The following is a 25,416-nucleotide window of genomic DNA, read 5'->3' as shown; positions in this document are numbered from 1 at the left end:
TCTCCCAGGTCTTTTCCTGATCTCTCTCTATTAGATTGACTTTGGGACTTTGGATTGTCTCACTGCACATTTGCAAAACAAAACACTGTAAAAAAAAAGGTCCAAATGTTTAATTGTGCAAATGTTGTGCTCGCCCTCTATATTGAGAGCCACTGGTGTAAGGCATTCAATAGCACTACAAACATTTTAGCAACATTAACATGGCGTGGCATTGTTGTGCACAGTCTTTGTTTCAAAGAATCAGATATTGTTGTGGAAGAGCGCAGATAAGAGTGTGACATGAACAAAGGATGGGTTGTCTTTGTCTCTCTGTGTTGTTGTATCTATGTTTATAATTAATCTTCTCGTTACTCGGTCTCTCTTTCTCTCTCTGTCCCTTGAAATTGATTTAAAAAGAAACAAACAACAGCTTCAACTGTGAAAGTCTGGATGTACAACAACTGTGCTGCGGCAACGTCGTTGTTTTACCTGGGCTAGAGGAGGTGTGTGTGTGTGTGTGTGTGGGGGGGGGCTCATTGTCGTCGACTCATCTGTGTCACACTGTGTTCAATCATTTTTACTGCTACATGGTCAATACATCCTCAACACCCTCTTCTTTTTCTCTTCCTGCCTTTTAAACCGTGTACAAGCAGAAGCTGAATCCATTTCTGATGATTTTCTTACCTTTGGTTGCCTTGCAAAGTTCACACTACTGTCATATTTTCACCACGTTTTTTTTCAAAGACATCTTTTCAGCAGATCCTTTTTTTTTATTAAAGAAAAGGGAGAATTAAGGGAGCAGAAATTGTGTTTTCTTACCATGTTGAAATATTAAAGTTATCTTAACTTGGGAAATCAAGTGCAACTACTGTTTCCCAATTACCATCTGAAATAAGGATGTGAGAGAATTTTAATGTGTGGTTTTCATTAGATAGAAACATGTTTTTGATCATATTCCAATGTGACACAAACAACCAGCGATTCTCTTGAAAGAAACTTTATAAAGTTGTTTGGACTCTCTAACCCCTGCGCCATGCTGAGGGAGGAACAAGAAGACGCCCTCTGCTGGTTGGGGAACATTCATTTCCTTTTAAAAGGAGTTGGTGAATGTGACTATTTTAGGGGATTGTCTTGGTGTAAACAATTAGGACAAACTGTCTAACATTAATTACTACATGTTGAAGATGCTGTGACTATGACTGGACTTCATTTTAGCAGTTTAAGAAATGTAAACCATTATATTCATCACCAAAACTGTTTCAATAAAAATATAAACCTGGAAAAAAATCTAAAATGATTCAAAATAAATATTTAATTCACTCATTTCTGGCTGAATAGTTGAAATATTTTTTTGACATTTACTTTGCCAGCTATGCATAAAAAATGCTGTTTTTTACAGTGCGTGTTCAAACCCACCTGTTGTAAATGTCATCGTCCTCTCCGCCCCAGCCCCAGTACTCGTTGGGAAAGCCGTTGATCTTCAGAAACTGTTTTTTACTGAGGCCTGAAACTCCTCCAAAGTAGCCAGCATATGGCAGCCTGTAAGACAGATCAGTGGGATTATTAAACACATCAGGTAGAAATGAGTAACATTTTGCTGATAATAACATTTACACTGGTTTCCATTGAATCGGAGCTCGATCTATGCTGGGTTTTAACCTGATAATAACATACGCGATGGTTTACAAGTATATTTATTTCTTATATATATATACACGTATATATATATATATAGAGATACATGTATATATATCTTATATATTTATTTATATCTAGATTAAAGAGATTAAATAGATTAAAATTAAATAAAAAAACATAGTGAGCCAGTGGATGTAAAACTTGAGTCACGTTAACAGTTAGGTCGAGTTCTACCTGCAGCCAGTCTCCATTTGAAAACGATAACTAAAACACGCACATGGAGATTTGGAGTCTAAAAAAAGCAGTGTAAAACTTTTCCCCAGATTTAACTCGAAAATTTTTTCCCATAAAATCTCTGATGCCAAATTTAATTGCCTACGTTATTCTCGGTGGACAGGTTGAAGAAACAACCAATTAAGAGACTACAGAGGAGAATAAATGAGGAAAAGAGGACACAAGGCAGACGGATCAGAGGAAAAGAAAATACACATAGGAATACGTGGGGAGGGAATCATTTGAAAAATAGCTGAACTGAAAATTAATGTACATGAAGACAACGTCGTAATGAACTGAAATGGGGCCAGTGTCCTGGAAGTTGTTGAAACGCTGTGCTTTAATGAATATACTCTAAAACAAAAGTATGAAGTGTAGCTGCAGTGCTTGGTAATCCACGGATGTACGGCACTTATACGTGTCTCCAGAGCCACACGTGGCTCTTTACTCTCTTAGCATTGGCTCTTTGCGAAGAGGACATGGCTGAGAAGTTTTATGTTTGGACTAATTTTACATGACAAACTGAGTGGCTAGCTTCCATGCTAAAAGCCAAATAACATATGTATCCCTCGACATAAACCTGGCTATAGTACTCACAATTATATAAACTGCATGATTTGCATCATTTTAAATATCCAGAACATTCGTGCTGCTCTTGGTGATGAATTAATAAAACTGACTCTGTGTGTGTTTAAGTTTGCAGATCCCTGCCCCAGGCCGCAGGCATAATGTTATTTGTTAGATAAGTATGTTTACTCCTAATCCCTACCTAACTCTAACCTGACCTTAATTCTAATCCTAACTCCACTGTAAATCTATGCCTTTTTGGCCTCTCACTGGGACTGGATGAAGCTTTTCACACATTTAGCTCTGATGTTGAAGGAAGCTGTGTTGCAAAATGACCATATCCATTGGCTTTAGCTTTAGCTGTGCTGTGGTATGGAGTAAGTGTGACCTCCAAGTGTTTTCAGTAGAATAATTCTACAGGGACTGACAGCATTTGGATGAGTGGGTCACATTCACGGGCCACATTGAGGCCATTAATCACTGTGTCCAGAGTTTTTACATAATTGGGGGTAGCAGCGGTGGCAAAATGTGAAAGTCACAACCAAAACAGGATTCGCCCACTCAGCCAAAGACTGGTTTCCTATAAATTGATCATATTCTGTTACTAAATCTAAACTTGAATTAATCACCCTAAGGTCAGAGCACAGGAATAAACTTGAATTAATCACCCTAAGGTCAGCGCACAGTTTCACCTGTTCCAATAATCACTCTGTCAGGTCTTGTGTGTACCGTGCAATTGTTATACATTTAAGAAATAACTCAAGTGAGAGAGTAAATAATGGATAATACTGATAATATAATAAACTGGTGATATTTCTCATTTTTAGTATTCAGATAAGTGCAACTTCATGAGAAAAATAAAGCAATATTGTTGAGAGAACAAGATGTTTCTGATCAGCGAGGCGGACACAGCTGGGCCACTCCTATAAAAGTGCTATCGCTGTGCAAGTGCAGATGGTGTCACTGCAGTAAATTGTGAGCTGTGTTTCTTTGAATTTTAAATGAACAAATAAACATATGCAACAATGCCCTGACACTGACAAAGCACATATTTAGAAATCCGCTTCCTGTACTTTTAGAACAGTTTTTAAAAAAGTTTTTCCAAACGGTATGTAAACTTTCAAATTCCACAGTATCCGTGGAAATATCTGTGAGCCAATCCTCTTTTTCTAGACATTCAAACTAACTGGCCACGGACCGCTTGTACTTATTTCACTAAAATGTAAACGTGTACATCTAACAGAGGGAGAGGAATTGAAAGGTTAAAAAACAAAGTTTTCCCAATGTGAGACATGAAAGAAATTTCTAAATGCAGGATTTCCATTCTCATTTTTGAAGTATGACTGATGCTCTCTAATGAGGTCTCTGGTGTGTTGTGTTCTTCTCTCCTCAAATGGTTTGCGGGCTTCTGACTAAAGAATTAGTTGCACTGTTTTCTTGATTAGGCGGCTCCTAATATTCCTAATAATAATATTCATACAAACATGAGTAGATAATAAGAAAAACACTAATTTGCATTTTCTTTGGCCATTTTTCTCAGTCTCTCAAATGATTTTGTTATTATTATATTTCTCCTCGTAGTTTGTTTGTATTTTGTCAGAGTGAAACAAACAGATGTTTTATTTTTAACTGATTACATTTTATACTTTATATTCATTTATTTTATTGCTATGTACTAATATTTATATGTGTACTGTATATATGAACTAATATTGGATTGTTTCTAAAATGACGCCTCCCTAGTGGTAGCCTGCTGTTACAGCTGCTAACTCCTGCTACTTTACTGTTTCTTCTCTCCCAACAATTGCCTTTTGCAATGTTCAAATCTGTTGTTCTTAGTTTTATTCGTTTTACTCTCACATTTATGTGAGAGTATGCTGAGCGAAGGGAGAAATTCACCTTGTTTACATGTGAATTTCAATTCATAATAATTTGTGAATTGACCAATAACAGCTGTGCAATGAGATCAGAAACACACAACAAATATTAATGACCACAGAGGGCTACTCCGTTGTGTAACCTGACTCCTTCCTGCTGCAGACGCACACTGATGCAGCATCTCTGATCCACAGCAGTGAATTCATTTGTTTATACACAGTGTCTTTCTACTGTTGTTGTCAGGACACGTTAGCTACGCTCGGTGTCGCACACTCTTGTTAGGACCATTAAAATATAACCAAATAAAAATTGACAGCGGCGAACCATGGCATATTTTCATGCTGCTTTCAATCAAAGACATGGATTTCGAAGTATAATGAGATTTAGTCAAATAAAATATTAGTCTGTCAAATGCCTGTCACTTCAAAGGTTGCGGGCCATGTTTTGTATGATTTGTCAGACAGGCGTCGGCATATTAAAACTTCACTCATTTCCATTTTTCAAACCACATGTGGCAGATTGTGAAAGAGTTGCATTTTTCAATTGTCTCAGAGTTACAGCCACGACAATTGACAAGCTGCGAAAGGACGAATCCAACTGCAAATGCACTTTGTATTTTTAAGATAAATGGAATGCAGTACTACGGCCAGATTGGCGTCTTGTAGACTTCTCAAACTGCTCCCTTCTCTATAGATTATTCACTGAAGAATGTGTGAAGATGAACAAGAACAACAGAGGGGTGAGAAGGAGGAGAAGATGACAGTGAAGATGAAGAAATACTAGCAGGTGAAGGTGATAAGCGAGGAAGAAGTAGTGGAACTATTGGCATGGAAACCAAGACAGAACTGGAGAGAAAGTATCTTGCTAAAGAACACATCAGCATATAGACTAGAGCAGTCTATATAGGCTGAAACAGCAACCTTCCAATTTGAAAATCATCTGCCCTACTTACACAAAAAATAATACAAAATCTACTAAATATTACGCTATTTTTAGGAATAATTAATGACACACAAAGTTATACTTAAAAAATCGAATCCCATCTTTCTTAGTTACTTTAATGTTAGCGCAGCAGTAACCCTGACAGACACCCCAGCCTGGTATACTGTATGCTAATGTGGTTTCACCTCAGCACAGACACCAGAGCTAACTTTAGCAACAACCTTCCTGGTGCTGGCAGATGGCGAAGCCGCCACAACAACAGAACAGACGACGAGGTTTTCAACAAGAAAAAGTTTCTAATATATTGAAGATAAATAGCTGTAATTAATTTGTGAGTTTGCGCTGAACTGTAAATGAAGGAGAAGGATGAGAAGTGCTTCAATAAAGATAATTGGACTATAAGGTGAGAAATAGTCTTTCAGTTAACATGTTTGTCTATACATTGATTCAGTTGTCATCCAAAATGACTTAATAATTCATTTTTATATTGATTTGTGGAAATAAATTCATTATAAAGCCTCTGAGGGTGTGTTTTCATTTTAACAGCATCCAAACACTACTTATTACACCAATATTTACCGGGGAAATATGCTGACCTAAGCACTATCTTCTCACCTGAAGCCAAACTTGTCCATGGCGATGGCAAAGTGCCTGGGCTGGTCGTAGCAGTGGTAGAGGTTGCGGTCGTCCATGGGGATCAGGTCCACGTCACTGAAGATAAAGCAGTCGTACTCTGCATCCTTCAGAGCCTCGGTGTAGCCAACGTTCAACAGTTTGGCACGGTTAAAGGTGTCCTCACCCAACTGCAAATACAGGCACAAACACATTACCTTACAAACAAACATAGTACGGTCATTGGGTATATTCTAAATCAAATCTTTAAAGTGTACTCAAAGCTGGTTGGACTCTCGCAGACGTCGCCATGAGCAATAAATCAGGACTTTTACTTCCCAAAGATGAAAGGACAGATTTCATTTGAAATTTATCACCAGCTCGTGCACCTGGCTGTGGACGACAAAGAAATATCCCTCAGTTGAACAGCTGTCACCACTAAATTAAAATAGTTTGTAGCATCTCAGACCAGGATCTAGTGTCTGTAGCTCCGGTCTGTATTTATCTCAGCATGTCGTTGGAGCAGATGTAAAGGACCATCGATCTCAGAGCAGCTGACAGCAGGAGTGGACTCTGGGATTTTCAGGCTGCGCAGCTCAGGTTCAACTCTCTGGTTATAAATGCATTGACGTCAGGCTGCAGAACAGCGTAAGAATACATGACAGTTCTAATTCCAGTCAAGTTTAACATACAGTCTTATTCTGCAACAGCTCGGTGAAACCCAACTCTGTGTTATGGTGCAGATCAGGTTGTTAGTTGTGACGTAAATCAACCATAAAGCCTGATAAAAAAAAAAAAAAAACTGTGTATATGACTGTTTGTACAATGGAATCAGGCAATTCTGCAGCTGTTTAATCCAAAGGCTGTAAGAGCCGAGGGATCCAACGTGATGCGATTACAGAGTTACGGTGATGACACTCAACTCTGGTCCGAAGCTTTAGTTCTGACATCATGAATAAACTGACCAGTGGAAAAATACCACCATGGCCTACTAGTACTGGGATTGGCCACAACTCACCCCCCAAACACCTAACAAGATCCAGAAGATCAGAAGAGAAGAACAGAACCATGACAATAGTGAGATTAAAGGTAATAAACAAGTCAATTATTGTGTTTAAAACCACCGTCTCTCTTTGCTGGTGTATGACCCAGGCTTTTGTGTTTGTTTTGTATCTGTTTAGACTGACCATGATTCAAGTACTGGCGAATGTGTAATTCCTCTGCTAAATCTACTTACTCCTGAGATATGAGAGCATAATCTCCTGTGCAGAACAAAGAAATCTATAAGCCCACGCCCCCTGGGTGTCCGAATGACGTCCAACAGTTGGTTTGGTGCGTTGGTGATGAAACAATAAATAATACGTGAGGGTGGAAAATAAGGAATGACGTCTGTGAAATTAATGCTGAAAGACACAAAGTAATGTTGAAATGAAGTGGCACGTTTAAGTGACATCAATTCCAGTCTCTCTACATGCAGCTTTATTTGCTGGTCTATTTAATTGTTTTCTCTGTCTGTCGGCATTTCCTGGAGGAACATCTGCATGATTGATTGCCGATGATTTGGCTGTGTAAGAAATTGTGTAAAAACCAGCGTCTCGTTTGTTGTTATGTGACAAACTGCTCAGGCTTTTCATCCACAAAAGTCTGATATAATCTGAACGTGTGACTTTGCATGTTAACCTGTGTGTGGTCTCCATCCAGTAACATGAAAATTTATTTGACCTTAGTGACCGCAGCAGGAGAAAAAAATAAGACTCATAATTCTTCTCCGTATGTCGATGACATGTTCGTGGATGGTGTTGCTCCTCACAGCGTATATTTCTATTACGTTTTCAAGCATCAGATTAAAAGTAGTCTAACATTCATATGAATGTGGATTCTCTGCATCTGGGAGCTCCAGATGGCAGGGTCAGAGTTTGACGTTAGCAGCATGGATACATGGATCTAACTTGTCATGCCATGTCAACACTCCAGGCTGATGTTAGTGTAACGATCCCTCTGCTTAGCCTTTAAAGTTGTCATGCCTCACGTCATCAATCATGTTTTGCAAATGACATATAATGATTTTCTCTGACCACGGCACAGTGATGTCCAAACTTCCTGTAGATTAGTGGATATGAGCGCTGTAGTTCAGCATGGTCATGTGACTCCACTTGAACGACATCTCAAAGAGAACAATGCGAACATTGTTGTCCTTCTCAAATAATAAAGTGAAGAAAAAGAAATCCGACTGAGACCAAAGCAATCAAACTAAAAACAAAGTTTTATGATTCAAGGGGAGAAAATAAATCAAATAAACATTTTTCCTACACTTTGACAGAATCCATTTATTCTGCCTTTTATATACTGTTATGTTTAGACGTCTAATACAGAGTTCTTACAATACAGAAGAGAGCAGCAGGTTACTTACTATCAATCTTAATAGAATATTTTTCCTTTCCTGCAGGTTCAGTTTTACTTCACCATGTAGCAACAGTATTTGTTAGCGTATGGGGACGAGCGGTTATTACTCTTGCCTTCCTACAGGAACTTGTTTGAGCACCAGCTTTCACTTGTACATCCCTTTTTCTCAGAATTTTTACAGTGTAAATGTATATATTTTTCATTCATTTTGACTTTTTTTTTTCATAACACAACATGAACTGTAGTATCACCTCTGTGACCTCTCTGGGCTGCATCCTCATTTTTAATTCAATATGAGACTTGGAGGAATAAGCAGGAAACGGTCGGTGTTAATAAAGTTACTGTGACAGTGTTTTGGATGAACTCAGTTTCCTTCTGCCAGCTGTATTTTTAACGCTTCTAACCTAATATTGTTTCAGGCTGATATTTCTGGTCCAGATCCCACTTACAAACCCCTCCCCCCTCACATCAGCCTCACTTCATCCACAGTGGACCATAGTAGACGCTCCTATAGAAATCATTCAAGTGTGAACGTTTCTATAAGCAACACGCCGGGGATTTGGGAGGAGGATGAAACTGGGCTGTTTTTCATTTCATTTTCTAAAATAAATTTAAAAAAAGTCTCACCCTCCACAGTACATGTGAGCAGGCACATTAGGTCTTGTGCAAATTATCATCTCCCCTATAGAATCCATCCATTTTAAATTGAAATGCCAGGTGACACATATGTAGCTACAAAACTAAAAACAAACAAACAAAAAAAAAAGAACGAGATGAATAATAGCACTATTGCTAATAGCTGAGCTTTTCAAATTGTTTCTTGGCAAATGTTCACCACATAAATAATCCTAAACAGAGCAGGTTGACACTGACTGTTTTTTTCATTTATTAGCCGCTACACTGAACCAATCTTGGTTCAGATTGATTTTGAATAGCAAGTTTGCCATGCTTAATTATTTACCAGAGAACAGATGGCACTGGAACTGCAGACTTGGATATCACTTCCAGTCGCAGTATTTTGACTGCGATATCATGACAATGATAAAAGCGATCTTTCTCACTGGGACCTTGGGAAGATTTATTTCTACAATTAGAAATGAAAAATGTTCTTTATGATTAATTATTAAAATCATTACATTACATTGTAAATTACAAATAAATGTCAAATACTCGTTACTTGTTTTGTCCCTCATTTTCCTCCATCTCTGACTGTGACTTTTTATATTCTGAAACATTTTTACTGCCATCTTTTGGCTATTCATAATTCACTTTTTGCAACCAAAATTAGTGAAAAAATTAATATTAGGACGACAAGATGATCACAATGAACTCATTACACCAGTGTTACACACAATAACAGGAGAAAACTCTATAGTTTGCTATAGAGACGACACTTTGGCTTAGTGATCCCATTCATAGTAAATGTTTAGTCATAGATATGGGTCAGAGTAAAAGTAATGTTATGTGAGTGGTGGGACATCGGGGTCATCTACAAAGTCTTTAGAGAAACTGCTGTCTACTGTGGAGGGTGGGGTGGGCTTGGGGGTCTCAGGTGGACCTTTTTTATTGACCTGGTGAGGTACAATGCTGAGGTCGAGGGTCTTATATTTGCTGGGGTCAACTTCAAGGAGTTCAAGAACGTTGTTTTTTTCCCTAATGTCCTTAGACGAAGTCTTGTTTTGAACTGAACACTTTTTGTTTGGATACAAGAGGGGTTTTGAACCTTTGACCTCATCATTGGCCCTTGGCATGGTGAGGACCAAGTGACCAGAGGTTTGAGACCGCTGAGCCACTGCGCTGTCGGGCTTCACTTCATTAGGCAACACCATCTGAAATATTTTTCCTTTAACTCCAACTTTGACGTACGTTGGCTGAACATCCACGTCCAGCAGGGTGGTGTCCATGTGCCTGAAGACGGCCAGGTCTAGCACAATGCTGTTGTTTTCTTCATCCTCAGTGAGAGTAAAATCCAGTTTGGCCTCATTAACGTTCATGACTCGCCCATCAGTGTGAATCAGTCTCCTCGGAGGCTTCGGCTTCTTCTCCTTTACCTTCTCCTCCGCCCTCCTGTTCTCCTCCAGGTGGCGATGAGCCTCTAGACGAGATTCGGGGGTAAAGGAACATGGTGTGTTCCAGAACTCCAGCTCCTTCTGTTCTTCACTCAAGTGGCACCGTGTCTTCACTTCATTTATGTGCTCCTCCACTTCCTGGTTTTTCAATTCTCCACAGCCGACTGTCCTCTGCCCATTTTCTTCCTCCTTAGCAGCAGTTCTCGTCTCTGCTTCTTCTTTCTCCACTGCTCTCTTTTTTAAATATTCCTTCTCCTGCTCTGCCACGTGTCTCTGCACCTCCTCCAGACCTTGAGATGACAGAATCCTTTCCGAGCGTCTGATGTCCTTGCCATCGAGCCTTTTCAACTGAGGCAGCGAGGCCACCACATACTGCCTGTAGCCCTTGAACTCAGCACAAGGGTTCCCGACCAGAAACAGCTCTCTGAAGTGGATGTTGTCTCTAAGGGACTGGACGCTACTGAGACAACCGATAAAGTTTATCGTCAAGTCCAACTTCTGGAGACTCTCACAGGCTTCAAGGTTTTCAATGACTTCGATGTTGTTTAAAGCCAAATTTATATACTGCAGCTTCTTCAGGCGACTGACATTTTCAATTCTTGGTATGAGGTTGTTCTGCAGGTAGAGGATCTTCAGTTCCTTGCACCACTTGTCGAGGTGTTCAATCTGTGTGATGTCCAGCTGATGCAGAGACACTTCCTCCAACGAGAAGATCTCGCAGTCATTGTGTTCTGCTCGCTGGCGAACCATCTCTTCTGTGATGTGAACCATTTTCTTTTTCTTTTATTTTTTCATCTGAAACTTGGATCCCAGATCTTTGTTGTTAGTTGGCGACAGGTAGCGACTTCTTCTGTTTCTGTCTCCTCCTTCTTTTCATGCAAATATAAATTTAAATTGACAACATTTCCATCAAGTGTCACTTTTTTTGTTCTAAATTGCCATTACAGCAATTTGCATGTTTACCTCTCTTCTTATTCTCTTTGACTCATTGCCGTATTTGGCTAATGGTGGTGTTTTATGACAAGAAGCATCACTGACAATGAATCCCCCAATAATATATTTATTTCTAGGCCCAACAAATTGGTATCGTGTTTAAACATCTCTGTCTGAAGTCTTTGAACTTTAGAGACTGGTCAAACGTGATAAAAGGACAATAAACATTAAAGGAATAGTGGCCAGCAGAGGGACTGCAGATGGAATTAAAGTGAACAGCTGACTGGTTATTGTTACATACAGTACAAACATCAGGACGTTATTTCTCCACAGTAGAACTTACTAAACCATTTAATGCTTCACTTGACACAGCGCCCACACCCCCTTCTGTTTTTCCCAGCATTCTCTGCTCTGTCCCTCAGAGTTCTTCCCTGGTCTCCCCAGTAATCTGGTCAGTCCCGAGTCTCTCCCGCAGCATGCACTCTAAAAACCAATTAACCCCACGAGCCATATCTGAGTATCACCAGATAAGTCCATCCCTGCTCCCTCTGCGTGTCTGTGTGTGTCATGTGATAAAGCCAGGATATAACTTTCTTCACGGTACACAACCACACACACTGGTATCCACATAATCTCTCACAATAAACCTGGAATGTTGCCATGGAGACAGATTAGGGCCCTGACACATGACAGTGTGTCGGTGTGTGCATTTCAGTGCGTTGTGCCTGTGTGTGTGTGTGTGTGTGTGTGTGACACAGGACTTATCAGTCTCCTGCAGATCGACAGAGCCAGGGCTTCTGGTCCTATCAGTTGGCCAGTCAGTCAGTCAGAGCGGGGACTGTATATGCAGACCACGGCAGATAAGGAGAGATTTTCCCTTATCCCACTAAATGGATCGCGAGTTGAGTGATTTGTTTCCTCCCGATGAGCAAAATGTATACTGAAAATGGATCTGCTAGTTAGCTTAGAGCTGCAAGGTGGTACAGAGGGTGCTGGTCCGTTGGACATTTCTACTCCTGATGACCACTGAAGCACCACAGGTTTTCTAATTTTGTTAAGATAAAGTCTAGAGTCCCAAACACTGCAACATCTAAAGATTCAGAGCCAACCTCTGTGAGTTTAGGTTGCCTAAAAGCAAAAACATTTGGTTGGTCCTTCCTTTTCCTTCTCTACATGCAGCCCTGAGATGAGATGACAACCTGTCCGTGGCGTGACCTGCCATTTAGCAAACGTCAAGTCTGATTCTCTCCACCTCTCGCCATGACACTGACAGAGATAAAGTTTTAATGGACGCATGAAAGCACAGGGATTTCTATTTCTCATGTAAGCTGTCAGCCATGTTTGACATTCAACCTACTTATCCAATCGTCACTCCACCATAGTTGATATTCACAATTTTCTAATAAATACTAATTGCTTTTCTGCATTGTATTTTTTTATTTCATTGCTCATTATGTTAATATGTTTGATCTGCTCTGTCTAACTGCTCCCTGGTAATGAGTTAAGTTTGTTTTTAATCGAAGTGAAAATAGAATAAATACTGCTTACATGCTCTGCTGCTGTACACACACACCTAAGCATAGGAAAACGTAGCAAAAATTAAACTCAAATATAAAATTACATTTTAGTTCAATGTAAAACTCTGTAGGTGTAGTGGTTCTCAACCTAGGGTACGCAAACCACTTTATCACTCAATTTACTAACGGAACCTAAAGTGCTGTAAAGTAAATCGAACACAATGTTTAAAGCATCACAAGCAGCCGTTAAAATGTCCGTGAGGTTGTTTTTGTGATTTCAGTTTTCAACTTTTGGCATCAGATGCTGTTACTTTTTTTAAAGAGAATAATTAAATACTGTAAAACACTAGCATCCAAAATGCTCTGCTTTTCCATCAGTTTCAGTCTTTGATACTTTTGTACTCAAATCAAAACAACATTACATCGCTGTTGTCTTTTATTGATCAGATAAGAGGCAAAGTGCCAGTTTGGCTATTAGGCTGAGAAGAGACGAGCCTGATTCGTTCTTTGCTAAATGTGCTTGGTTTGTGAAAATTTTATGAATAGCAGGTAGTCAAGGTCGTCAATAGCGCTGTGGGTCGATTCATTCATTCATAACTACCAGTTGTTGATAGTTACCCAATAGTTAAGCCTGAAATTTCCATCTGTCCTATCCTCAGGATGTGTGATCAGGAGCCTTAGGCAGATACAGACATAAATTACCCTCAAGCAAGTTTCCATGGTTTACATGGAAGAAAACACTTGAGTCGAACAGACAGCAAAACTTCAAGAAGACTTTACTTTAAGGAGAGCAGTCTAGGTTTATTAGAAAAGGATGAAGAGAGCCACGGTGTTGATTAGAGCTTGTGTTACCGTTTGTGACAAAATGCACTTGTCCCTGTGTTTTTAATGAAAGATGATGATGGTGATGATGATGATGCCTCCATTCTTTCGCCACCTGGGAAACTGGAGGCTCATCAAAGCTTGATTAGATACCACAGCCTGCTCTGCACACACAGGCATATCAATAAAGACACACACACACACACATACACACACAGGGCTATGTATATTTAATTCATGAATTTACAGTATTCAATCATATTGGCAGCAGCTTGGATTGAGTTTTATGAGCGCCTGGTACACTGAGCACCAAGAGTGAGGAGGGGGAGTGTGACAGGGATGGCCTGGCTCCAGAATAACTAATTTGCTCTAATGACTTCCTGGCAGACTGGGCACAGAAGAGCTCCCAGGCCACGACAGGCAACTCAGTTGCTACTCTGTGTCAGTGTAGACAGTGTAGCTGCAGATCAAGGCAACATCAACTTAACTGCTGCTGATGGTGCTCTGCTCTGCTGAAACACTGAAGCAGGTAATTTGTTGTGAATAACTGAACACATGACAGCACTGTAATAAATACTACACTGGAGCTTGTGTTTTATTAGGAGTCTGAAGTGAGACGTCCTGGAGGAAATAAGTGAAAAGTTCAGAACGACGAAAGAAAATGATGAAACAGCAGAATCGTCACCTCCACTGTTCGTGTGGAGTTATCACTGCACTCGCTTTTTCAGTTTGCCAACATTTGGGATATGGGATTTATATGCATTTACAATTGCAATCAATCACGACAGAAAACTAATTTCTTTATAATCAACTGTTTAACCCTCTTCAAGGCCAAGAGGAAGCTGCCGACACTTGAACGGATGGTTTGGTAAAATTGTAGGTACAATCAACCCTAAATGTTAAATGGTTTGGTAAAATTGTAGGTACAATCCAGTTAAAATCAACCCTAAATGTTACTGCATTTGGTGAACTGACACAGCAGAATTTTCTCATTTGTTACGAGATATAAAGCAGAGTGAGGTTAATCTTTAGTCGAAGCCGGTGAGACTAAAACCAAGTCGTTATAGAATTTTACATCCAATGCAAAAGCTCATAGAAGTCAATTTTTAAAGCAATAAAATGCATTCATGAGTCGTTGTGTTCTCATCACAAGTGATTTTGTTGGACTAAATAAAAAGGATATAAAAAACAACCAATAACACAGACCTGCTAACCATTTACTGTTTCGATAAAACCAGTGGTTGTCAAATGTCACTGTTTGTCAGTAGGTGTAGCAGTAGACCAGGAACTTTTTGTACCAGTACAAACTTGTCAAGACCAGAACCTCCTCAAATGTCATAATGCACGCACAAACATTACAGGAACAAACACACGGAGCTGGTTTTCACCGTGCACGTCCCTCAAACCTGCAGCTCCCTCTCATCAGATGACTCATCTTTCCCCATTTCCCATCAGGACCAATATGGGACACCATCTGCCTCACCCTAATAATGACAGAGCCTTCTCCAATTCCCCCCATCACTTTGAGATATTACTACAGTGTGTGTGTGTGTGTGTGTGAGAGAGAGAGAGATTGAGAGTGAGAGAGAGAGAACGCTCCAGCAAATTAAGAATGAGATATTTCCCAATCTCACCGGAAGAATCAGGAAACATTTGTGTTCTGCAGCCTGTGTGTAATAAGAGATGGAGATATGACAGACCAATAATGGCATCATGACTCTTTCGCTGATACTTATTTTCTCTGAGACTATGTCGGCACAGGAAGACTAATTTGTTGAAGCAATTTCCTATTAAACTTCCTATAAAACTCCAGTTCCTGTTTGCAGTCAAACACACTGAGGGCAGTGAACGAGTCCAGCGCAGGTATTGGATTTGACCAGGAGGAGGATCAATGTCTGTATATATTAATATTTTATACGTTAAATAATTAAATCATTAGACTGAATATATATATAATAAATAACACAGAATCCTGGTCTGGACTGAAGTGTGAGAAGACTGGGACACCACAATACAAAACACTAGACATCTCTAAACTAGTTTTAGTCACAGCAGCCATTGATGCAGCTTTTTTACTATAATAATTCTATTTTTTTTTGTCTTTGTCAGTGATGAGAAAATCATTCACTCCACTCTAACTGCACAGCACTGACAACAGAGAAGCTCAGAAGACTGAGAAACATAAATCAGACTTTTTTAGTGAACGTTTCCAAGATATGATTGACCTTGCGATCTGTATTGAGACGTTACAAATTATTTATAGCCACGGCGAGCAGAGGTCAACAGTGCGGCCATTCTGAGGATTATAGGTCTGCAAGCACCGCATCAGTACAGATAAATTGTGGACATCGTTGGGTGATAAAATATGTCTTTGGCGTGGATCTGTGAGTCTTTCTGAAGGACACCTCCTGGCTGAATACTGCATATGATATGGAGCATGTAGACTGGATCATAAAAATGTATACACACTGGATAGTTTCAGCTGAGTAATGTGATTCGCCCAAGTTACTGACTGACTGCCTTAAAAAGTCCACAGGTTTATTATTCCTTTTTTGTTCGGATTCAAAAATCTCAAATCATTATATTAAAATATTCTTTATAGATATAGAACTGTAGACTGACCAAAGTACACAGTGACCATTACAATGTGCTTCATGGAGGAGCACAGGCCTCAACTGCAGACTAACAAATGAGAGGAGACGTGTAATTCTGTCATCTAACCAAGGACAAATGCCAGCAGTTTGTCCTTGCTGTGGTCAGCACAGCACTGAGACAGGACGGATAAAGAGTTCACGCTGTCCTATAATTTATCCATTTTGCTGAAAGGACCTGAGCCTGAAGGTAAGGACAGACGGTCCACTACTCCTTCCATCAAAAAAGTCACACAGTAGTTCAAACATTAAACTATCAAGAAGCCCGAAAAGTTACTTCACGACATCAAGTGGGATTATAATGTGATAATTACCTGGATGAACAAAAGTCATCAGGCTCAGAACCATTAGCCAAATGACTCCAACATCAGTCCAAATATTCACTTCATAACCAACACCACCATCAGGCAGAATTGTCCTGCTGTTGAAGTGCAGTGGCTGCAGATAAAATACAATTACACCCACCATCAAGAGTTTGCCCCAGACCACTGAGCTCTGAGACAGACAATAGTTCACAGCCAGTGAGCTAACCTGCACTGCTGTGAAACAGAGAAGACAACAGTCGAAGGACGGGGAGACAGAAGAAACAAAAAACCACACACACCTGTCAACAGTGAATGCTCGAACCTGTGTATTACATTTCAACTGTTCACGCTTGCGTTCGAGGAGGAGAAGGAGACAGAGGAGCAAACGCTCACCACTTGACTCAAACTGCACAAAACACAGGAACATAAAATGATGCAACCTGAGAGGCTCAAACTGCAGCTGTGGTGTTTTACCGTAGTTGACATCTGTAATGTTGCATAACGGCTGGATTTTCCTTTCCGTACCTTTGAGACTTTCATTTTCTAAATGAAAGTGAGAGACTTTTAAAAGGTACATATTCTGTAGATGTAAAAAGTTAAATTTAATATTTAAAGACCCCAGTTTATAATATAACTAATATTATTGTTATTATTATTATTGCAGATGCTGTTGTTGTTCTTCCATTTCAAAGCCTGAGCATTACACTCTTCAAAACTAATGTTTTCATGCTTTTGTTTTTGTGGCAATAATTATTAATTATTAATGTCAACCCAGATAAAAAATGTTTGTTGTTTGTGCACCTCGTACCTCTCAGCTGGACCACAGGTGGTCGACTTTTCTAAACCTTGGTCTCGTTGTCAGGTTTCTCCAGGAGAATCCTTCACATTAGTTTAAAGTTGAACACAAAGGCAAAAGCACAAAGAGAATAGTGAGTCCTACACTCCTGAGCTGTGTTTCAATGAACGAAAAAAGAAGAAAAGATTCCTGAAAAGGAAAGTTACCGCCTGTCCTTTACATACTCAAAACCATCTTATTACTGCTCAGTACAGCGGCTGAGCGTTCCGTCCTCATCTGATCATGGTTAACAGACCACAGAAGAGCAGGAGGAAGAAGAAGAAGAAAATAATGCGTCTAATCAAAGACCCACTGTGTTCAATCAACACCTCACCACCACTGTCTCCACACACTGCAATTATGACACGGTTATTGTCTTGAAACCCATTCTATTGTGCAGGTGTTGGTGTCACTGCTTCCTCACCCTGCAGATTAAAACAAGGCCAGGGGAGAATAATCAAGCACATCCCCCGCAGCACAGACCGCCGTGGGCTTCACTGTCACTTACAGAAAGATAATCAGCCCACAGGAGGGTTTAATCGCAAACATGTCCACTGAACCGTCACCCACTCTGCACCACACAGGACACAGGCGGGAGTGGACGGGTTTCCGTCAGTGAATGACAAGCTCATCTCCTCTGTGTCACAGGGTGAGGTGTTGCTGCTCTCTCCCTGGAGAGGGTGCATTTTACATGGAACTTATCTGGAAAGCACCACAGGCTACGACATTATTTTGCCAGGAATCACTGTTCAGCGAGGAATCCAAACAAAAGCATAACTGATAAAAGTGATATGTCATCAATATTTTTAATTGGAGATTATTAAACACCAAACCCTAATCCCTCATTCATCTCCACTGATGCATGAGCTTTGCAGTTTGACGTCTTAATGAACCCACAGGGGTTTAAAAACAACAACCCACCAGAGTGTCATTAGGGTCAAGGGCCTCGTGTTTTTACCTAGTTCTACACCTGATAAGTGCTTGTTGAGAAAGACGGTGTTATTAAACTGGATGTAGGAAATTGGAGCACAGCTCCCTGTAGGTTTGAAGTCTTGGAAAATAATCAGGAGTCTGGGAGAAATTAGTTCTCAGCCATCTGCCTGCTGGAGTCTCAATATGTTCAGTGCGGCGAGGAGAGTGTAGTCAAGACGGTACCGTTCAGACTGACGGCCGTAACAAGTATACGAAGACTGCAATGTGAATCTACAGACCAAGGCTGAAGTCACAGCAAAGCCATTTTTGAGTTTTTATGTGGAAAAACTTAACAAGTCTGTCATATTGTAACTAAAAAAACTGAATCAACCAGCGTCACTTCAGAGTCATGTTGCACCCAAAGGGTCTGGCCTTTTCAGTGCCAGACCACTGCTTTTTGCGAAGCCTAAAAATTGTGGCTTGGTAGTTTATGGAGCCAGACTTCAGTTACTGTTCCTCTCAGGACCGACCAGTTATTCAACAAATTCACTGATAGTGAGCCAAGCCTTGAATGGAGTTTTTAAACTTTCTGTGGACAATCACACAAAAAATAGAAAAAGTAAATAAAATGAATATGCATTGAAACTTTAAATCTGTTTTTGTGCTACTCTTATAGACAGAAAGATGGATGGATGGATAAATACATAGATAGATAGAGTTCTGTAGGTTCTTGAAGATGAACTGATGATTACCAACTCCATTTCACTATCCTGTACAACGTCCCTGCTTGACGTAAGTAACTCCTACACACAGGCATTAATGTTTGTATTAACGCAAGTCTCAGGTAACAATGAAACAAAGTCTATCATGCTGACAAAAAAAAAACTAATTAAAAATCCAATTATCTTCCACCATCAAATCATAATGAAAACTCCTCTCCTGGAGAAATTCAATCTAAACTCTGACACCGATGCTGCATTTGTAGAAAGTTTGTTACATTTAGTTATAATTGATGTGATTTAATATCTTTGGATTTAGAGGACTGGACTGGGTTTTGATCAAGAGAGATTTAAAGTGAAATATTCTTCAGAGTGGAACCTCTGAGTTTTAACATTACCATCACGTTTCTCTCGGTGGTCTGGCCTGAAGGACTTTTTCCAAAAGAAAACGTCCTTTTCTTTCCCTTTTTTTTGTTCAGTTTTGCTTTGTCATCAGTTTGCTCACTGGCACCTTGCATCAGGGCATCAGTGGAGTAAAATCCTTGAAAAAAAAAATATGCAAGGCCCTGTGTGTTGGATGTGACCTCAGGTCATTTCATAATCATACTCTGCCAAAAGCTGGCCTTCATTCAGCAGCGTTTGAAAGGTCAAACACACGAGCGTGATGATGGGAATTATAAAAACTCTCGGTGAGTATTTGGCACGAGTGCAGTCTTTCTGTGGAAACCGAAGCATTGGCTTGGAACGGCAGCCTTTATATGTATGAACCTGACTATAGTTAAGGATCGGTGTCATGTGAGGTAATGCAGACATCCACAAATAAGCTGGATGTCAGGAATGGAAAATTATATTTCAGTAAGTATTGTCCGGTTCTCAGTAAGAAACTGTCTTCTAAGGCTATGACTTTTCTATCATGACATCACCAGTAAATATTAACGCCACATCTGCCTCTGATCTGATATGAAGCTTCTTTTTTCATGGCAAAAAGAACATTTGCCGATTACAGCCAGTGAAGAGAAACAGAGGAAGAAGGAACATTAAACACACAGTATCTGATACCACTACTGTAAAGATATAAAGGTTTGTACTGCAGATACTCCACAATCACTCATTTAAACCACATCACAATCCTTACAAAACCAAAGATTCTTCATACATTCATTTATTTTTATTTTTCCTTTTCAGCATTTTTTGCCAGTCAAATCTGAGTTTTCTTTCTAACCGTTTCTTTCAAAATTACTGAGAAAACAGAAAAAGATGCAGAGTAAGTGTAGCCAGATCACAGGACGACAGCTCTCACAGAGAGGGAGCCATGTCAGATATTTGACAGCCTTCTTCTCTCCTCCTACAGTCAGCACAATCACTCTCTTTGTGTAGAAAAGGAAGCGTTCGCAGCAGCACTGCTTTGGGGAGAGCCGGCCTCTCCCGCTGAGACCTTGAGGAGAACAATAACACATCTATTCTGCCAAATCAATATGCATTATTTTCAAAGATGCTGCTATTGACAGATAGTTTTTTTGACAGATTCAACAATACACTTTATTATTGCTTACTGTATATTCTCAAAGGTTTCCACATCCAAATGGTAAAACTCGAGTGTTTTATTTTTCATTTATTCCCGCGGTGGTAAACAAGCTGAAGGTCTGTCAGCTCAAAGCGAAGGTTATAAATGCCCCAGAATGACGTCTGACAGCTCACGACCGTAGTCCATCATACAGATGCTTCACTTTCCACCAGGAAATCTCCATTATCCGCCGCGGTAACGACCCTGTCCTTGTCCACTGTCTCACTTTCTCTTCTCACACTTTCTTTGCAAAATGTTTGCCGTGACTTTAGGACAAATAACCAGAGAGTGAGTGACTTTGGAAGTCAACATCAACTGAGACTACGTGAGACCTTCTCAAACATATGGCTCGTGTTTCAAAATGGGACATTGGAAGTCAACATCAACTGAGACTACGTGAGACCTTCTCAAACATATGGCTCGTGTTTCAAAATGGGACATTACTGGACATCTGTTTGTTGTTTTTTTTTAAACCTAAATGTGTAAATGCCTAGAGACTGTCAGAAGATTTCATTTATCTTTTAACAATAACCTTGTTCTAGGACAACAACCTCAGGGAGGATGGGGTTACAAATGTGCTCACTGCACCCCCCATAGGAGAAAATGATGTTGTTTTTTCTTTAAGTTGTATTGATTAATATTTAATGTGCTAAATTATTAAATTCTTCTACACAAAATTAAAACAACTAAGGTCCCTGTAGAGATTGTAAAGCTGCAGTTCAACAAGAACCATGCATAAATAACTTAGGAAAAGGACTCACCTGAGGGACTGTTGTACTTTCTGTCCCTGAGGTGTTGTGGAAAACAGCTCTTGCTGCAGGATGGGAAGTGGAAGTTGTTGCAAACTGTCATTTCTAAAACCAAAATAAACTTTGGAACTGGTTGCCATCACCAACAAAACCCTGAATTAAAATTTGTATTTTATTTGCTCTGAGTACTGTTTAAAATGCTGCAACAGACATGGAGTTTTTGTGTAAAAATACCTTGGACTGAATGCTGTCACAAATACCGTCTGCCTGTGTTAAATTAGCAAATAAGAGGAGGAAACAGGAAACTGCCTATTCTAAAATCTAGACTGGATTTTAGAATCTGTCGCTGTAGATTGTCACGTTTAGAAAAATATTTCCTAGTCTGAAAACGATACACAATTAACAAAGTCAGGCAGTAACTTCAATTCATCTTTCACAGCCAGGGGAAATCAAGCAGTGCTAAAAATAAAAGTCTGCCTTCAAAGTTTCAAACTTAAAAAAAAAAACACATTTACATCCTGAGCTACAAGGACACATTTGATGTGGATCGGCTGCAAATGTCTTTGTGGATGTCCCTGAGAAGGACTGTGTTTTCATCTGTCTTTGGGCCTTGAAGAGTCCCTGGAATGGAAATTTTAATTCCCTGGAAAACAAGGTTCTCAGTGGCAATGACCTGTTGGGGAACTGAGTAGACATATTTTATTTCCAGCAGTGTTGTATTTATACATCAGGTACTAAACAGTACCACGGTGTGTATTTTTTCCTAATACTAACTCAGACAAATTAATATCAACAGTGTCTTTTTAAAGGGTAATGACCGTATAATGGTGATGTTACAGCTTGATTCTTGTTAGCATCATCTACAGTAACACTGTAGGAGGAAGATGATGTACTCTATTCTATATCACAGGTTTTTTTCTGCAGCTTCCTTTAAAACTTTCTTCTTCAGTTGTTAGGAAGAAGCCGGGTTAAAGTCAGGCAATTTGGTTCAATTTCCTCAACAACTGCAAGTGTTTTGTTTTTTTTGAACCAACTCCTTTGTTTTTGTTCTAAGAGTCTCACTCTGCACAACAGTTCTGTCCCGGCAGGTAATCTCTGATTGTGCTGACATTATTATAACCTCTTCAGTGAAGCCTTTTCCCTTGTCAGTAGTAGAACTCAATGATAAAATACAGAAGTCAGTGTGGAACAGAACAAAGTACAGAGCTGAAGAATCACTAAAAGGGATTTTCCTTCTCTGATGTTTTAAGTCGACACCAGTTGCTAAGTATGTAAAAAAAAAACCTTCTCAGAACCTTTTAATCTTGTTTAAAAATAACATTACATACGTGTAGGACTTCCTGTCACAACGAACTACTGTTTGTGTGTTTTGCTCACATTGTGTTCAGTATTTCTACAGCTAGAATCCACAGCAACATTGATTTTATTTCCCTAATTAAAATAAATTGCCACTCTTATCTTCTGAAGCGAGGAACCAGAGCTGATATATGCAGCATATCAGACATATTGATGCAGGATGACATGGAAAATGAGATTGTAACTCAAGCAGCAGGGATTCCAAACACAAAGGTCTTGTATTGGAAAAAAAAAAAATATATATAGATTTTGTAAGTATTACTGCACAGTGCTAGTAATCTGGGAGGACAAAAGGCTGGACGATCAACCGTTTTCTAGTGTGTAGTTATTAGAGATGTACTGAAATCAATACCTTTGCAGTATTGATTCTCAGCTTCACACAATCAGCGTCCCACTGGCCAGTCAGTCCAGTTACTACATGTAAGTACATGTCAACAGTTTGGAGTTGATTTATTTCTTTTGAGACTCAACCTTAAAAGTACAAGGTATCAGGACATGGTACCAGCCTGTACTTAAATGAAAATACTCATACTGTTCCGATAATTGTAATAAACCATTATCGTAAAACACAGTACCGGGACAACCCTAGTATTTATTTATCTTTTCCAACTCTGGAAGGTCGCCACAGTGAATCATCTGCCTTCACACCGTGACACCAACCACCATCACATCCTTCTTCACTACGTCCATGAATCTTCTCCGTCATGTCTTCCTCTGACTGGCAGCTCCACCCTCTACATCCATGGTCGTGTATTATCACTATCTATCTTTACACCAGAAACTTTATGTGAAGGGAATGAGTCCAGAGCTCACAGTAGCGTCCAATAAAACAACGAAAACAAACGTATAATGGTGCCAATAATTCTAAAGCCTATTTCTCAAAGTTGTCATTTAAAGCATCATGAATCAACACAGTGTTTTGGCACCTGGTGGTGGTGTTGCTCAATACTGCCTCCACAGATTACATCACAGCCACATACTTTCTATGCATTTTTTAAAGTAATGAGTGACTTTTTTTTTTAAACTTTACACATGACAGAAACTGTCTATCCACACTTGTGAAGTGCCTTCAGGGTGAAGAGCTACTTTCCTATCTGTAGCAGGTATGCCTAATACGCACACGTTCACTATGTAGAAATATTCAACATTGGAAACACAATGCCTGCACAATAAAATATTTAATCATCTTTTTAAATATTTGCGACATCTGCAGATGCCTTTCAGGACACAAACGTAAGTGTCTGCTGATTCTTTGCAATAAAAACCCATCTATTTCCAGCTACAGGGAAAGAAAAATCCATTCTTTCTACAATAAAGGAGAAAAGGAAAACTTATAATTAATCTTGAGATCGCGATCACGGTTAGTGAGCGGGGGGAGATTTATTTGTTTGTCCTTTTCTGCCAGATCAGTGAGCAGGCAGCAGGAAAGGAGAGGGACGGAGCAGAGTTACAGCCAAACACCTTCAGCCGGAGNNNNAGGTGAGATCCTGAGGGGAGGAACGCCGCCAAGAAACACACGGGTGTGGAGAATAAAAAAAAGTGGCTACATAAAATACGTACTAATTTACTTTTGATATTTTAATGCATGAGTAAACACAACTGACCACAGCTGCTGAGAAACCATAAGGCTGATGTGGCAGTTAAAAGTAAAAAAAAAAAAAAAAAAGAATTAAGTTATAAAAGGTAAAAGTACTGAATACTTTATTAAAACACATACAGCATAGTACTTATGTATTATGGGAAAAGGACATTCCCTGGTGTATAAGTTTTAAAAATGAGATTTTAAATTTTTAAACCTTTCAAAATAAAATACTTTTTATTGTTCTTTACCAAGTTAGACTTTTTTTTAAATGCAGCAGATTATCTGAAAATGTTTCCTCATTAATTTTTTTCTCACAAATGAGGTTGGAATAAATACTGGTGTTGATACAAGTCAGTCACTCACTGTCACTTTTCCCTCCAACAGAGCAGAGGAGACGGAGACGAGGAGAGACTTAATCTTTTAAATCTAATTTGATGAAACCCAGACTAATTCAATCACATTAAGTACTTCGCTCCTGGGACTTATTGACGTTTGAGTATTAATCAACAAAAACCTATTTACTGTACTTTTTTTAAGGGAAAGACTACAGGAAATAACATAGAAGGGTGGAGGAAAGGAGAAGGAAAGAAGTAGAGAAGGCTGCTCACCAGATCAATATCCTGTTGGATGGTAAGCTACAGGAAGTGGCCAGATTTTACTGTTAGTCTAAAAGATTTTTTTCTAGATGATGGAAACCATTTATTAATATAAACAGACCAAGGTGATCAGCTGTAATACTGAATGTGTAGAAACACAGACACAGGCAGGATGTGTGCACTCACTTTTGGATTCAGGTGATGAAAGACATTAGACGTATACAAAGGAAGTGTGAGCGGTGTGAAAACAAATCAGACTCTTCACACTTCAACTTCAACACAACGCCAGACTCAGGAGAGATGTACAGAAGTCATGTGGGTAGAAGAGTATTGAGCTGAAGTCTATTTATACCACAAGGTGCACAAGGTTCACAGCAATAATAGCCAGTGGAGTGACCTTTGACCTCACTATCACTGACAACCCTTCAACCACAAATCCGCACAACCACAAAACATCCACATCCAGAGACATATATATATATATATAAATATATATATATATATATGTGTGTGT

At 39.5% G+C, this 25,416-nt stretch overlaps 2 protein-coding genes across 3 annotated transcripts in view; both read right to left on the bottom strand.

Moving 5' to 3' along the window:
* Nucleotides 1-25,416, bottom strand: part of b4galt2 (UDP-Gal:betaGlcNAc beta 1,4- galactosyltransferase, polypeptide 2) — a 74,659-nt gene that overhangs the window by 14,805 nt on the left and 34,438 nt on the right. For both annotated transcript variants that reach the window (XR_001761710.2, XM_008334419.3), the window contains exons 5-6: nt 5,893-6,080; nt 1,396-1,518 (exon numbers count right to left, since the gene is read on the bottom strand). Coding sequence is in view for 1 of the 2 variants with exons in the window: in XM_008334419.3 (XP_008332641.1) it covers nt 1,396-1,518; nt 5,893-6,080 (311 nt within the window). In the remaining variant the exon portion in view is untranslated. The remainder of the gene's footprint in view (nt 1-1,395; nt 1,519-5,892; nt 6,081-25,416) is intronic.
* Nucleotides 8,109-12,930, bottom strand: LOC103396366 (protein tilB homolog). The gene has a single exon (XM_008334418.3). The coding sequence runs from the start codon at nt 11,130-11,132 to the stop codon at nt 9,753-9,755; it is 1,380 nt and encodes a 459-aa protein (XP_008332640.1). The 5' UTR covers nt 11,133-12,930; the 3' UTR covers nt 8,109-9,752.

This window comes from Cynoglossus semilaevis, chromosome 20 (assembly GCF_000523025.1).
Source record: "Cynoglossus semilaevis isolate Cse_v1.0 chromosome 20, Cse_v1.0, whole genome shotgun sequence".
Classification (NCBI taxonomy): Eukaryota; Metazoa; Chordata; class Actinopteri; order Pleuronectiformes; family Cynoglossidae; genus Cynoglossus; species Cynoglossus semilaevis.
Note: the sequence above shows the minus strand (reverse complement) of the source record. Positions and strands in the feature narration are given on the sequence as shown.

Excerpts from the sequence above, each read along its gene's own strand:
- LOC103396366 (XM_008334418.3), bottom strand. The coding sequence starts at position 11,132 with ATGGTTCACATCACAGAAGAGATGGTTCGCCAGCGAGCAGAACACAAT.